Genomic DNA, 15,865 nt, shown 5'->3' with positions numbered 1-15,865 from the left:
CTAAACTGGACTGTTTTTTGTTTCGTTTTTTGTTTGTTTGTTTGTTTGTTTTTTGTTTTTGGTTTTTTTTGCTTTTAAATGCTTCTTTAACTGATGTGATTTTTTTAGAGTATTTTTTTATTTTTGGCTGGAGGGTGTCTGTTTGGGAGACAAAGTCTGTCTGAGGCTCTTCGTTTGGCCCATCCAGCTTATCCACAGAGCACGCACAAGCCATCTGTAGGCTGTATTTGCTCTAGGATTCCCTATGGCTTTTCCGTGGCCAAGCCTCCGTGTTTAGTAAGAGGGCAGAAGGGCTAACGTGGGCAGACTGGCTGTGCTGCAGGCTGTCTTACAGCCCTCTGCCGACGACAGCTCAGGGGGTGGTTTGGCCTTGCAACAAGAAGAGGTACCATGCTGGGACAGAAAGCTTGAAGTGTGGCCCCCAGGATGAGCAGAAGTGAAGAGCATTTGGTCTCCACCAGCCCTGGATGCTGTTTTCTTGCCATGCAGGAAAGCTACAGCTGACAGCAGTGAAAAATGTATTTTGAGGAAGAAGATGCTTCTTCTGATAATAGTGGGGTGGCATGCAATAGTCTGGAAAGGCAAAGTAAGTTGGTTTGAGCCCAGGCGAAAGATTGTGCAGAGAAATCTTGTCTCCTGTGGGTCCGTTGGTTTTGGCTCCCAGACGATGTGACATATCACAAGAGAAAAATCTCCTCTCCCCACTGTTTCCTTTCTTCTTCGCTGGTAGCTAAGCAAGATTCAATTTTAATGACTTCCCTCTACTGTCTCTGCTTCCTCCCTCCCTGCCCCACACATGCTTTTTTTTTTAATATTATTTTTTAAGGCATTTCTTTTTGGCAAGAGTTAAAACACAAGCAGCATTTGGACCAAGATGAAACCAGCTGAGGAACATGTTGGGCAGTGTAATGCTTTGTTCTGAGTTCAGGGGGAGAAGAAGGGGAAGTGAGGGGGTGAGGGATGTCATTTCCCAGATGGGGACCCTGCCAAAGATGTTCTTGCTTTGGAAAGCAGAGAGTGATTTTGAGGTTACACTAGCTTTAACCCTTTATCATAGCCCTTCCGTCATGCAGGGAAGCTTCGAAGTCATAGTCCTAAAATCTGGCTGTGTTGTGCTGTGTGGCCAAGGTGACCTGAACAGTCTCAAGACAAAGTCTACTGTTGTGACTGAATACTAACAGCAGCCTGAGGTTCCAGTTGCTGAAAGCTATAGTGAGTGGATGAGAAATCTGCCTGTTTTTTATCAGCGAGGATCCAGAACCAGTATGGTTGCTGTTTGAAAAACAAAATCAGCATTTTCCCTACAGGGAGACAGGACTGCTGTGCAGTTTTTGTGTCCTGCCAGAAGCACCTGGTGTGGTATGGGATGCTGCTGAACTCTGCTTCAGTTGTTCCCATAGGGAGCCTTGAAATGTGTAAGATGCTTGGGAAGCACCTTGTCCCTTGATGCCTCCATCCAAAGGAGCCTCATGTGCAACAAAGTTGTGTTGCTGGAGGGCATGGTAGATGGAGAGCCTACTCAGGCATGTTCTACTGTTTGGTGACTGCCTGGGGCCACCAATATTGCACAGTGCGTGGGCTGCTGATTTAATCACCCCAAGGCTGTTCTACAGTAGCAAGTTGAGGGCGAGAGCACAGAGAAGAGAAAGTTAACGGAGAGATCTTGTTACTTCAAGGTGCTTTCGTGGTTGAAAATACATGCAGCAGTTGATCTATGCTGCTGGGCAGTTTGTTGGTTTGGAGCCCAGCGCCAATGCTATATACATAAAATAAGTAAATATCCTCGATATAGTCCCAGGCAGAGTCACTGTCCAGCCACCAAACATGCAAGATGGAGACCAGCAGACTCCCTGGCCCTCCAGTCTTTCAAAACTTCTTTTTCCCGGCTAGGGGAAAAGCTGCTTTCCTAATCCCATTTTGAACCTCCTGAACTTAACCACAAACTCAAGCTCCAAAGGTGTCAGTAACTTTGGTCTGGAGACCATACGCTTCCTCTCCCCAGCAGTTTTGGTGGCAGTGTGTAAATCTTTGGTCTCTTCCTTGTGCAGCTGGCCCCAGATGTGCCAAAAGATGGCTACAGCAACACCACTGTGCCAGTGACTAACAGAAGAGCGATGCAGCCAGTGCTGGCCTTGAAAACATGCCCTGTGTCTTGCACGTTTCTTATCAACCAAGAGAAGTCTGATCTGAAGCAAATGAATATATAACCACCCTGGATTCACCTGTCACAGTATGATGGAAGAAAATAGAGGCAGGCAGACAGAAGAAGCACATGTGTGATTGCACATGCTGGTTTTCAGCTTTTTTTTTTTTTTTTTTTTTAATATGTATGTTCTTGAATACTTTCCTATGGAGGTAGTTGAAGCACATGTACAATTTACTGCACACTTAATCTGGACTTGCATGTTTTCATCCCTTTTCCTGGACCCCTGAAGTCATCCACATGTCCCTTTCAGCGGTCTCCTGAACCATGGGTGGGAAGCACTGACCGAGGTGCAAGCTCTTGGGTGGGAGGCAGAAGACCAGTGTTTCCCTTTCTTGCTATACTGTGCTGACTCTCTGCATGATTTAAAGAAATTTCCTTTGCCTCTTCAAGGTTTGCTTTCCTCCCGCCCATTGGTGTTTGCCAACGTAAATAGAAAGCACGTAGAGTGGCTGTAGCCTTTGTGCAGCCTTGCAGCACCTAGCACAGTGTTTCCTGCAGCTGGCCCATCTCCATGGCTTGGTGCTCTATTGGTTTGCCTGCTTAGGCCTGGGAGCATCGCAGGTGTGTTAGAGTGCAGCACAGGGACACTGTGGCAGCACTGTTCCCAGGTACAGCTTGCTTCAGCTTGCTGGTGCCACCAGCACCTCTGGCCTCGGGTCTGGGATCTGTGTGGATTTGGCATAGGTCTCTGGCTCTTCTTAAGCAGGGTAACGACCACCACAGGCTTCGGAGACTGAAAATGGATGTGTGATACCAGTGGTTGTTGGGTGTCACTCAGTGTCTTGGAGCCCTTCAGTATGGAGTTGGGCTCCATTTCACTTATCCTGGTGGTTGCATATATATGCACATACTGCAGGAAAGCATCCACTAACCCACAGGAACTGCTGTACCCACACCTGCCAGGCTCTGTGAGGATATTTGGAAGGTGTGAATTGCCTCTTGTTCAGTAACCTGGTGGTAGGTCTTCCTGCCTCAGCTCAGCCCTGGGCTTCATGAGTGCCAGCTGATGGGCTTGGGTGGGCTGCAGTGCCCAGTCATGGGGCATTTACATATGGTGGCACATTGACTGCTGTTTCTCCTTCTCTGTTTACTTAGTTCTTGGCAGCTGAATGTTTGAATGTTTGCTTGACAAAAAATTTCCCTGAAGTCTGTGATTACGGAAAGTTTAGTCTGACAAACTCTGCTGAGTTATCCCATTCTCTTGTTGTCAATAATCTTGCTTGTTGTCTCCCTTAACCACAATATTTTGTGTGTGGTGCAAATTTGTGTTTTCTTCTCTTGTTGTAATCAGCCTGCCCCTCCCTGCTTGGTTAACTTGCTGAAGCTGTACCCCCAGGATGCTGACATCTGTATCTTAATAATCCAGAAGTCCTGGGGCTGCCAGGAAGCAGTATAAATCATAAGACTGCATACCTGCCTAGCACCTCTCACCTGAGAATCCAAAGCTGTCTGGTGCATACTGTTCATCTGGGTACCACTCACACCAGCTGGGGTTTGCTATTCTTGTTTTTGCAGCCCACAAGGTAGAAGGACTCTCCGTCCAAAAGATGAAGTGATTCCAGAAATGCAGTGAAATTCCAAGACTATGAGTTTCTATCCCTCTTTGCTATATGTAATTTGTCCCCAGAAGGAAAGGGTTGGGTGGTTTCAAACAGTGTTTTATTTGCAGTGTTCCCCGGCTATTTTGGCATCTCAGTAATTCCAATCTGAGAACAAAAAAGCAATTATAAGATTTCTCCAAAGTAAGTTAACATTCTTTGTCTGTGAGTGGGTGTCAATAATCTGGTTTGCAGGATGGATGATAACAAAGTATTGTATCTTAGGGTCACATTGGAGCGATGCAGGAGGACAAGTGTTCATGGCAGATCTGGACAGGGAAAAGACCCTGCTGTACTTCAGAGGTGGTGACAAGGCTGGTGGAAACCTGCCTGTGAGGGCTGAGTGGTCACTGTAGGCTGTCTATAATGCATGTGGGGACCTTTTGAGAGCCAGGGCTGTTCAGGCTCTCTCCTGGAGAGCCATAAGCCTCTCTAAGGCTTATGGCTTCTGTTGGAAACCACAGGCAGACCGTATCAAATTGCTAGATTCTACCCCAAACCAGGCACAGGGTATGGGCTTCTGTTTAGTTTCCACTTGATGAAGAGAGAGCTGGAGAAAAGCTGGCATGGGACTGGCATTGCCCTAAGGCTGTAGGTACTCTGTTCCTAGCACTAGTGAGTGCCGTTCCCACGGCTGGATCATACCGTTGAGAGCAGCATAATACCCCCACTGGCATCCCCAGGGAGCTGGGGTGTAAGAGGAGGAATATTTTGTCTACAGCACTTTCAGAAAGGGACAGTGGAGAAGAGATAGCAAAAAACGCTGATGATGAGGATTAGGGAGAATGCAACGCCCTCCACGCACATAATCTCTGCTGAGGCTATGGGGAAGTTGCTTTGGTGATCCCTGTGCTGGCCCCCCTGGCAGGGTGAGCCCTGGGGAATAGGAAAGCCTCAGGTCGAGTGGGGAGGGCTGCAAGCACCAGGAGGTTACAACGTGTTTATTTTTCACATGTTGCAGCAGAGCGTCCCTACATCCAAACCCACCCATGTGCTTGCCAGGCCTTTGTAAGATACTCACGCTCTTCCCTTGGGGCCGGGGCACCCCCAGCTCCCTCGGCTCTGCCCCTTCTCCTCTTCCCCCTTCTCCCATGTGCTTTTATTTCTTTTGCAAACAGCGTGCGCCAAATCCAACTTCACAGCTGGCTCAGCTCCACGTGTTTGTTTTCTGTGCCTGCACGGCGCTTGCCAGCACTGCTCGCACCCTTGCTCCGAGCTGGAGGCGGGGGGAGAGCAGGGGCGGTGGGGAGGGAAACGGGAGCAGGCTGCTGCTTTCCAAACCCTTATTTGTTTAAAGCTTAAGCCTGTTTGAGAGCGCCTTTTTGGAGTGAGGGGTAAGTGGCAGGGGCGGGATGCGGGGGAATGGAGAAAGTAAACTGTGTGTCAAGGAAAGCAAACTTTGCAGCTGGAATTGCTGCTGGTGCTCATTGTGTGAAGGGGCTGGGGAGGTGGCTTGGAGGCCGTGCCTGCCCTCTCAATGCAAGTGTGAAAGGAAAAGGATGCAGAACGGGGAGCTGACAGTGAGCCTGCGTCGTGCTGGTGGCTGAGCAGGTGAGCCTCCCTGCCCCAGCTGTTGTCCTTCTGTTGTAGAGCATCCTGTCTTGGAGATAGAGAAACCGTGTGCTGGTCCTGCCCGTGTTTGGGTCACTGTCCTCAAGTGTGCCATCATTTTCAGAAAGGTGTGTTTATTCCCAGGATGATAAATGGGGCAAAAGGCATGTAGATATTAACAACAACAACAAAAATAATAATAACAAAATGCTACGAGGCAGTTTCATTCTCTGGGACAAGGCAGTCCATCATTTAGTGCTGCCCTGCTGCAGGTGGCACTCATTGTGCAAGGTTTAGGAGAGTCATGGCAGGCCTGGGGCTGTCCTGTGCCCCACCTAGGTGCTTGGTACTGCCAGGGTGTTTTCTGCAGGCAGTCATCTCTGTCCTTTTGTTTCTCTGGCTGTGAGCTTCCTCTTGTGTTTTTTGGAGTAGTGACATGTCTTCCAGGGAAAACGTGTCCCAGCAGAGGGTCCTAGAGGCTTTTGACCTGCTCCAGTTATCAACATGGTTATTGGTAGTGAAAAGTATTAAAGTGACAGCAATGGAGAGTAAAAACTCCCATTTATTCCCAAACTTTAAAAAAGGAGGGGAAAAAAAACAACAACCCTCTTAAATACGATCTTCAAAGGCTGAGAAAAATGGGCTTGTGCTCTTTTGCATCCCAGCAACAAGTCACTGCTGAAAGGAGTGCAAGCGAGAAGGCAGTTTTTCTTTATGGTGGTGATGGGGATGCCTCTAAAGCCAGCCATCTGGGGATTAAACTTTGTATTGACGGTACTGGCGAGTACTTTGTCCTGTCTCTTTTGTATGCTCTTCTGGATTTTGATGTCAACTGTGTTAAACGAGCCTTGCACTTGTTAATGCAATTTCTGGGCCTGCTCCCATTGAAGTCATGGCAAAGATCACACTGGTTTTGGAGGCGGCCAGATCAAATCCCCTGCTATGACCTTCTGGATGCAGTATTTTAGCAGGTAGTTCCGACATGTGTTTCACATAAGCTCAGTCTGTTTTTTGCTGTTAACACTGCAGCTGTTGTAGGTGCCCTTGTTCCCCACTCTGCCCTGGGCGCAGGCTCTAAAGCCAGGAAATCCACTGAGGGTTCTCTCTGCTCCATCAGGAGATCTTCCCATTGTAACTTGCCTCAAGGAGTGCTTCACAGTTTGTCACTGGCAGTTTCCGTGGGCTTTTCTGGTTTAGGGGTTCTGTTTGTTTTTTCACTCTATTATTGTACCTAATTTGACACGGTGAAGATTTTTCTATTGTTTCTAGACAAAGAATTTTTTAAAAAATTTGGAGTTGAGAAGGAAGTTCATGTTTAGGAACAAAAAGAAGCAGCTGGCTGTGATCTGAGCAAAGTAGTTTCCCTACCTGGATCTCCCCAAGCGATTGCCCTTCACTTGCTCAGTTCTGTTCAGTTGTCCTGCCCTGTGCTTTCTGCCACCTCTGTCGACACTTCCCTTCGGTGTCTCTCAGGGCTTCTCCCCGTGGTTATTTCCCTGCTTCATCTGGGCCTGCCTCCTCGCTGACCTCTCCCTAACCCAAGCAACAATTAGAGCCTCAACCTCAGGCTCTTAGTTCTGGTGGTTTTTCTTTTTTGTTTTTGTTTTTGTTGTTTTTTCTTTTTTTTTGTTTGGAAGGATGAGAATGGGAAAACAAAAGCAGCCCCCTGACTAGTGTAAACTAGCCACAGGCACATCTGTGCGGCGTGATGACGGCTCCCGGTGGGCGCTGCTGTCCCTTGCAGCACTCCACTCTCCATGGTTGGTGGCGGAGGGGGACGGTTGGAGCCCAGTGTCTTGCTAAGGGTTGTTCTTGCAGCCTTGCAATCTGTGTCAGCCACTCGGTATAACGCCATCTGTTTAGAGGTGCAGCCAGGAGCATGTAGGGGATGCCTGAGCGGAGGGCTATGGGCAGGCAAATATGCTACCCAGCCTCTCCAAACAGGAGAAGGAGGAAGTGTAGATGCATGTATTTTGGTATCCATTGCGTCAAACATCCCAAATAAAGAAGAGATCCTGGCCTGTTGCTTGAAGTACCTAGAGCATGGAATGAGTTTTGCTCTGTTTTGTGGAGCATCTATCCACAGCTGTGCCTGCCCTGACAGTGGTCTCTGGCTGCAGTGGTGAAGTGCTGAAGTGGGTATTGTTGTCGTGGATAGGGCGCTAGGGCTGACAGGTGAGTGGTGTGATGCCATAAATTCCAGTTTCCGAGGTTTGGCAAATCACACCTGTGCCCAGGGGTTACCCCTGCCTGCTTCCTCTATGGTGTTCCCCACCACAAAGGTACCTCGGCTGTGGGTTTCAGCAGGGCACCCCATGAGGCCCCGTCACTGCTGCAGGGCAGCCTTCCCCGGCACAACAGCCAGCATGTTGCAGCAACAACATCTGTTTGCTGGGCGCACTTTGTCTCTGAAGAGGCTGCGCAGCACGCTCCATCTGCGCCCAGGGTTGTGTTGCTGGTGCCGCGTTTTGCCAGCCAGGCCAGAGGCACCGGGGCCCGCAGCCCGTGCCAGCAGGGCCGGCTGCCCACCGCCTGCCCCCCGAGTGGGAGCGCAGCGTCCTGCCAGCTGCTTTGCCTGCGCCGTTCCCCCAGCCCCTTCCCCCTGGCCGGGCCGTCCCTCCGGGAGCCCCCAGCCTCTCCAGATTAGAGCTCTCCAGGGAAGGGGCTTTTTGAAAGGAAGAAAGGGAAAGGGGTGTGGGGTGGGGAGGGGAGGAAAAGGGAGAGGGGGAGAGAAGAAAGAGGGGGAGCAGAAGAATGAAAACAGACCCAAGGGGCAATAGTCCCTCGAGCCATTTCACTGCATTACAATGAATATGGACTCTATTAAGCTCCGTTCTGCCTGTTAGTGTTTCCCAGGGCAACACAGCTCCCATATGGCAAGCATGCAGCAGATTAGGATGGGCCTCTGGGCTTCATTGAGGGCCCGGGGCTTGACTGGCAGTTGAACCCCATTCCCCCCCCCACTCCTCACACTTGACACTGCCTGTGTTTATCTAAAGCGAAAAAAGGGGCCGGGGTGGGAGAAGGGGGCATTTGGGGGGTTATTGTCCCGGGCAATGGGAGAGGGCAGGGAGAGGGATGGGGGGGCCGGGGGAGGGAGCTGAGGGGGGGCAGCCCCTCATACATATGCAGGAGGGGCCGTGAATGGGTAGAGGAGAAATAAAGCAGATGGAATTCGTGTTAAAGAACAGCCACAATCGCCCTCGGAAAACGAGCAGAGAAAAGCGGGCTGCCTTAAAGGAGCGCGGGGAGCAGCGTTTATCCAATTAGCAGGGTTGTCAAATTGAATTTACTCAGAATAGAGGGGGGGGCCGGGGGGAGAGGAGGGAAATTAAGTGTCGGGGCATAGGGGGAGCGTGATGGCGAAGTAAGGCCTCGGCTGCTCTCTGGGCGTTTGGCCGTCTCAAAACCAGAACCGTTTTCAGGGCACGAGGAGCAGCGAGGCTGGCCTGCATGAGGGGCCCCAGTGCGGGGATAGCTGAGGGGATCCTCACAGCAGTTAATGCATCTCCTGCCACACATCTCTCCTTTCCCAGATGCCCTCACACAGGAACAGTGCAGCACAGTGGCGTGAGGTGATGCGGTCAGTGTGTGGGGGTCCCAGCCCTGTTTCACTGCGTGCCCTTGCGCTAGGTGGGCTTCCTCTGCTCCCTCTTGTCTTTTCTGAAGCAAATGGGCACAGCGGTTCTCCTTCCTCTTCTGTCTTCCTTTTCAGTGCTTTAAGCTCCACGGAACAACTTAAAAAATCCTGTCCTGTATTAAAACCTACCGATCACAAGCGATGTTAGTTTGCTTTGTTGTGGAAGGCACCTCTTCTGAAGAGCTCCGGTCCCAAAGCCCTAGCAGTGAGCTGGGAGCTCTGCTGTCCCGGCCTGACCCGCTGCTGGGAGCAGCTGCGGCGATCCCCCAGTGTCACCCGCACGTCCTCATCTGGCCTCAGCCCTGCAGCCCTCCCCCGGCCCTGCAGAGTCGGCGCTCTCCCCGCCTGCGTTCCCTCGGTCCTCGCTGCCTGCCTCATGGAGCTGGGCAGCGGGCTGGGCCTGGTTTCCATTTGGGGCCTTGTAAATCACGGGTGGTGTGGCTGTAACGAGGGCTGCCGGCCCGGCCCTTGTTAAGCAGGAGGGGGCTCGGGGCTGTGGGCAGCATTTCCTCAGTAAAACCTTCAGTTTCTAATCAGCAGACACCTCTCTCGCTGCCCGTGTCTAATTCAGGTCCCTTTTCCACTCCAGCCTTCCCCCCCTTCTACTCCCCCCCGTGTGCTTTTCTCCCCTCTCATGGCCTCACCTCTGCCTTTCCCTTCCCTCCTTTGGGGCCTTCCGCACGGGGCGGGAAGCGAAGCCGACAGATTTTACACCCCCCAATCTGACAAAGCTCTCGTTAATTTTGCTCTCCTAATGGCCCCTCCTTTGATTTACGGGGCTGTCTGAAAGAGACTTAGAGCCTTCACTCCCCTGACAGGAAATTGTTATTTTAACCTGACAGGAAAGAATTAAAAATAAATAAGTAAATAATTCCCCCCTCCCCAGTGAAGCCCTTCCATTGCCTTTAACCCTTTCTTTTCCCAAGCAGCCGTTAAGCAGAGGTGGGAAGTGGGGGTGACCACTGAAGTGCCAGCAGACGGGGGCCACCTCAGCTCCGCACCGCTCCCGGCGTGCGCAGGGCAGCCGGCAGCTCGCAAGCTGCCCGGTTAATAAAGTGCCTTGCTCTGCACTACTGCAGGCTGCTTAAGGGCAGCGCTTTCAAAAGAGGTCAGCTCCCATTTAGGCGTCGAAATAAGTTGGTCGCCTATTCAGGAGAGCTCAGCATGTCAAGAACTGAATGCTTTTGAAAATCTGGCTTCAATTGTGGAAGCTGAGAATTTCGAAATCTGGCCCCGGATCCTAATAGTCCTTTTGGAATTGATGTTTTCATTCATTTTCCTCATTATTTTTATGCCGGCCATTTACTTTTTGTACTTCACTCAGCTGTGAAAGAAATGGCCACATGTCCCTATTTAGAGCTCATGTTCTGCCTGGAGGTTTGGGGAGGTACCGTACACTTGTCGCAACACACCTTCTCTCCTCGGCCTCCACTGAATACTGTTTAATCTGCCTGGCTCTTTGGCCAAATTTTGTGATCTCCCCTTTTTTTTTCTCCCCACCTATTGCCCTTCTTCTTTCTACAGACTGGGGACAGCCAGTTCGGACATGGCGTCCATGTGCATGGGTGGTCCTTGCTCGTGAAGGGTCCATTACGCTTTCTCTATCTGGCCAGAGGCTCTGAGCAGTGCATTGCTGCTGGGAGGTCTGGTTGGAAACCTCTTTACCTTCCCCCACCCTCAGCATGGACTCCAAGGAGCAACTCTTTCCTGTCCAACATTTTTCCATCCTGCTGCCAAGCTCGTCCAGATACGGCAAGTGAGTCAGCTTCGCATTGTAGGCTTCCAGTGCTGAGGAGCAAGGCTTAAGGTCTACCTCAGAATGATTCTTCTGGTTTGGTGGAAGACTATCAATCCCCACAATACCTTGTGGAGTGAAGTAGAAACCCAGTTTTTAAGCCTTTTCTAGGCTAAGGTGGCACACCAGTGCGTGTTCACATCAGGTCTGGTCAGTGGTAGCTTGTCTGAGACAGCTGTGGTGTAACTAAGGGTTCTTTGGTGGCTATGTTAGGTGGAGAGCTTAACTTGAGTGACTCATGCTCTCCAAGATGACGACTAAAGGATCTCATACCACATCGTGTGCTGGTTAGTGGGGGAAACTCCTCAAAGACAAATTGTTAAGGCTTTCTTCCCTCCGTGGGGAAGGAGAGTGATGCTGGGAAGGCTGAGGCACATGGGAAGGAAATTGTGTTATCGCTTTGGTGGTGGTGGTTACCCACAGTGGATTTCCACATGTAACTGAGCTGTGGGCTACAGTAGCTGCAGTATGACTTCAGCTGATCCCAAAGCTTCAGCTGCAGGCCAGTTTGCTTGGCTTTGCTTCCTTTAGGAACCACCAGCAAAGTGGCTTGGTGAGAGCTCCCTGATTGCAGAAACTGTGTGCCAGCAAATGGAGCTTACCTTGAATGACTCCCTGAGCATCTCACCAGGAGTTTGTGGGAGTCTGCGCTTCAGGAGTTCCGGCTCTGGAGGTTATACTTGAAAGGATTTCACCCTTCTTTTTGACTGAGATGTGTATAAAAGGATGCATTGCTCGTGGCTCAAACACTGACCATGGTGGAAATAGGAAACGCTGCTCTGCAGGTGCTCTTGAAGATGGTAACTGCAGGTAAAGGGCTTGGTGTCTGCAGGGGGAGCAGGCAATATCACAGTTGCTGTTTGGGCTGGCTGCTGTAATCAATCTGGTCTCTCATCTCCTCTGCCAATGTAGACACGCTACAGAAACAATTCTGTAACTCCTTCAGGACACGCAGGACATCTTGTTGGTGCTACGGCTGGAGAGTGCTCAAAATCCTGTTGCCATTTTACAGTGTCCCTAGGGGCAAATCTCTCCTCAACTTTAGCCTTTAGCCTTCAATTGAAAATGACTTCAGTATGACATCTGAGGTGTATGTGGGTGCGCCACTTAGGTTCTTAATCCTCCTAGTCTGCTTTGGCATTCATTCATGGCACTCTCTCCTTAACAGCTCCTGCAATGTGCAACTCCTCTCAGCAATCTGAGCTGTGATAGGTGGCTTTGAGCTTCACTTTTTGAAGATTGTTGTTGCATTCAGATGCGAACCTAGTGCTTGTTCCAAACTGGGTTGTTAAACTCAAAATAGGCTGTGTGTTTTAGGCTAACTAGTTAATATGAAATATTTCTATATATTGGATTTCTTAGTTTAGAATAAAAGTGTGTGATCATAGAATCATAAAATAGCCTCGGTTGAAAAGGACCACAATGACCATCTGGTTTCAACCCTCCTGCTATGTTCAGGATCACCAACCACCAGACCAGGTTGCCCAGAGCCACATCCAGCCTGGCCTTGAGTGCCTCCAGAAATGGGGCATCCACAGCCTCCTTGGGCAACTTGTTCCAGTGTGACACCACCCTCTGTGTGATTCTAAGTTAGTGTGGGCCACCTTGCATCAGTGTCTGCAGCCTGCTCAGGCCATGGGCTTGGTGAATGCCTGGAATCTTAGGAGTACTGAGATAGAAGCCAGTCAGGACTGGAAAACAGAGGGAAATCTGAGTTTCATGCCACTGTCTCTCTTGTCATTTGCAGGAAGCCGCTACCACACCTCTACCGCATCCCCTGAGGCAGCTTATGGGACCCTTCTCTGGGCGCCTCTGCCCCAGGAGACACTGCATGGGATGGCAATGACACATGGAAAGAAGAGACCCATGTCCGCCATCCTTTGCCTCCTCCTCGCAGCCACGAGCTGCTTTGCCAAACTGAGTGAGTTTCTGTTTTATCTATTTGTTCCATTTTGTTTATGCTTTGTCTTGAGGCAAACCGAGCTTCCAAGATCTCATTTGTTTCTGAAGAGGTTTGGCTTCTCCCATGTGCGTACAGGATGTACGATGCTGCGATGTCCAATTACATTCTGAAGGGGGTGAACATCCCTGGCAGGATGACACTCATTAGAAGAAGAGGTTACAGGTGGAGCTGGACATCTCTGCTTGGTGCTGCCAAGAAGAAATGGGGCTGATGTATGTTTCCAAAGTGTAGGGGGTGTGTGTGTGGTGCTAAGGAGTGCATGAGGCACAAATAGAAACAATGGGGTACAGCAGTTTTGCAGTTTTTTTCCTCTTTCTTTTCTTTTGCTGAGATTCATGGGGCTTTCTCCTTTCCCTTTCTTTTTCTTTGTGCAGGTGAATCTCTGCAAGTTACTGTGCAGCCTGCCTCCACTGTCCAGAAGCCTGGGGGCCCGGTCAGCCTGGGGTGTGTCGTAGACCCTCCAGGAGTGAACCTCACCTGGAGACTGAATGGAAAGGAGCTGGATGGATCAGATGAGGTGCTGGGGATCCACATCGAGCAAGGAAAACTCATTATCACAGCTCTCAACAACCACACCGTGGGGCGATACCAGTGCATTGCTCGTGTGCCCGAAGGAGTCATTGCCAGTGTCCCCGCAGTAGTCACCTTGGCTAGTGAGTAACGCTGCCATCCTGTGCATTATTCAAGCCTCCACTCGCCCATCTGGAGAGGTTCATCTAACTTCAGTTGTTCACTCTGGCATGCAGGGAGGGCTCCTTTCACTTTTCAGGTCATTTCTTTGCACTTTAGACCATGGACTGGCTGTGGTGTCATGGCCCAGCCATAACCTATGCAGTCCTTCTGCACAGTGGGCTACTGTCGCATGCTAGCAACACAACACAGAATTCTCGTGTGAAATTCTTGTGCAAAAGACTCCCTTTATTTTCCCAAGCAAGGATTTTATATTCTAACACATGTATTCAGTGTTTTTCCAAAACAGCTCATTTCAAAGCAGTTCATTGGCCCACCTGTCCCACAGCAACAGTTTTTACATGATCATAAAGAGCTGGAAGTTCCTAACTGACATGTGGTTGGTTCCCTTACTGCCATGCTGCCCCTTCTGGTTGCTGACTTCTTGAGGTTTCCAGAAAGTACCTGTTGCTGGTCGTCACTTAACTTCTGCCGGCTCCTCCTTCCTCGGGCTTTTTTCTCTCCCTGCAAGGTCACTGTGGCCTGGCCACTGTGAGCCACCTCCTTTCTGAGCTTCAGGATTTCTGACGTGATCCTCACCACTGCTCCCTGGGGAGGCTCCATGTGGACCACCCTAGTTTGGGCACCTGAGAGTCTGATCCTCTCTGAGTCCTGTGCAATGTCTGGTGGAGCAGGTCTGTGCTACAGAGACCTCCATCCTTTAGCAGTGACAGCACTGCTTCATCTTCCTGGCACAAGGGGAGCTTGGGGCTAAGCCATAAGAAAGTGCAGAAGTGAAGATGTTTGTGCAAAGTAGGGGCTGGTTTGGCTTTAAAGCCAAGAGCTATTGGCTTGTCACTGATACATTAATCAGAAGTGAAATGTTTAGGCCAGGCTGAGTGGGAGGAGGAGGTGAAGGAGAGTTGCTGCGCTCCAAAGTGGGGTGGGAGGGGATTGTCACGGGGCTGAATATGTTAAGGGATTTGGCCTGAGCTCTGCACCGAGATTAAGTTTCGGAGAACACATTCCAGAGCAGAAAGGGCGTTGTGTGCACTGGTGGCCTGATAGAGGGAAGGAGAGAAGGGAGAGGTGGATGGGATTACCTAGGGCATGGTTTGCATTTAGGAGAGCGGGGTGTGCACAGCTCTTCAGCCTGATCTTTTCATTCTTAGGCTGCTCTTCTTTTCTCTTTTTCTCTTCACTCCAGCCCACCACCACCAGCTCTACAGCAAAGCATGTCTGTTTGATACGCCTCCTTGGGTCTGGCATCGCTGGTGAATAGCAGATATGTCCTACAGCACCAGAGGGGCTCTTTGCTAGGCACTGTGGATCCCCTGTCCTCCTAGGGAAATAGGGGCCATGTCCTATTCACCATGGCAGACTTGGACGGGGAAAACTTGGAAATCTAGGGGTGAAGAGAGAGCAGACAGACCCAGGAAAGACGTGGGGCTGGAGGTGTAGGAGAGAAACCTTCTGAGGGGGATCAGACAACCAGGTTTATGTCCATGAGACGGACACTGCTCACATCAGTGGCTCTGCAGTGGTTTTAAAATAAGAGAGGACACTGATTTGTGGTGGGACTGAGATGGATAGCTGTGATAGTGCATGCACCACAAGCTGTCAAGCCTGCTCCAGACCTCACTTGTAGGGCCTTGCTGTGAGCTGGTTTGGGGGAGGCCAAGGTCTGCATGGAGAGGGAAGACCTGGCAGGTTGGCATTGCCACTGGTCCTTAGGGCTTCTTCCAGATCACCTGCTGGACTGAAAGAAACCCTCAGAAAGTCTCAGCCTCATCCAGAAATGACTTTCAGAGATGCTAGAGTGAAATTGGAATGTGAATATGAAAGCAGGAGGGAAAGAATGTATTTTTGAGATTATGGCTTAGGTTTATTTTGGAAGCAGATCTGAAGTCACGGGAGAAAGTGTCCTGCTAGATTTTGAGGGACTTAGGTAACATCTTCTGCCCAACTTTTTGGCTGCTTGCACTCCTTTTTCTCCTCCTTTGGAGGAAGTACCCTAGAATGTCCCTGGCCCTTCATGCCCAGTTCTGCAGGGTCTCCTTGGATCCTGTGGTAACTCACAGGGAAAAGCATGCTGAAGTGCTTGGCTGGCAGAGCAGTCAGAGGTAGTAAAAGCCAAGCAACTCACAGTATTCATGAAAAAATCCATGCATTCAGCTCAAGAGCTATCCTGCAATGGATAGCCATGACATTTAAAACCGAAAAAATAATTGGGGTGAAGCAAAGGGAAGCACCTGCTGTAGTGGATCCCCAAAGCATGACCCAGCAGCCAGGGATGAGAGGAATGCTTGTGCACCCTGGGGATGCAATGGGGAGGCTCACACGTGGGGAAAGCCAAGATGCAGCACTCGTGGGCAGTGACCCTGCACGGGGTCGGGCTGGGGGTCCCTGAGGAGTTTGCAGCTGCTTGCTGAAACTGGCCCTA

The 15,865-nt window shown here is 50.4% G+C and overlaps 1 protein-coding gene across 3 annotated transcripts in view; it reads left to right on the top strand.

Moving 5' to 3' along the window:
- The window catches only part of BOC (BOC cell adhesion associated, oncogene regulated), a 44,219-nt gene that overhangs the window by 12,107 nt on the left and 16,247 nt on the right, over window positions 1–15,865 (top strand). For 2 of the 3 annotated variants that reach the window (XM_042809449.1, XM_042809448.1), the window contains exons 1-2: window positions 12,544–12,711; window positions 13,128–13,406. In XM_042809449.1, coding sequence (XP_042665383.1) covers window positions 12,627–12,711; window positions 13,128–13,406 — 364 coding nt within the window. In that variant the 5' untranslated portion in view covers window positions 12,544–12,626. Of the gene's footprint in view, window positions 1–12,537; window positions 12,712–13,127; window positions 13,407–15,865 lie in introns of those variants that run through there. The other variant, XM_042809450.1, reaches the window with a different exon arrangement.

This window comes from Centrocercus urophasianus, unplaced genomic scaffold (assembly GCF_019232065.1).
Source record: "Centrocercus urophasianus isolate 14NV4802_14NV808 unplaced genomic scaffold, USGS_Curo_1.0 seq_12, whole genome shotgun sequence".
Lineage (NCBI taxonomy): Eukaryota > Metazoa > Chordata > Aves > Galliformes > Phasianidae > Centrocercus > Centrocercus urophasianus.
Note: the sequence above shows the minus strand (reverse complement) of the source record. Positions and strands in the feature narration are given on the sequence as shown.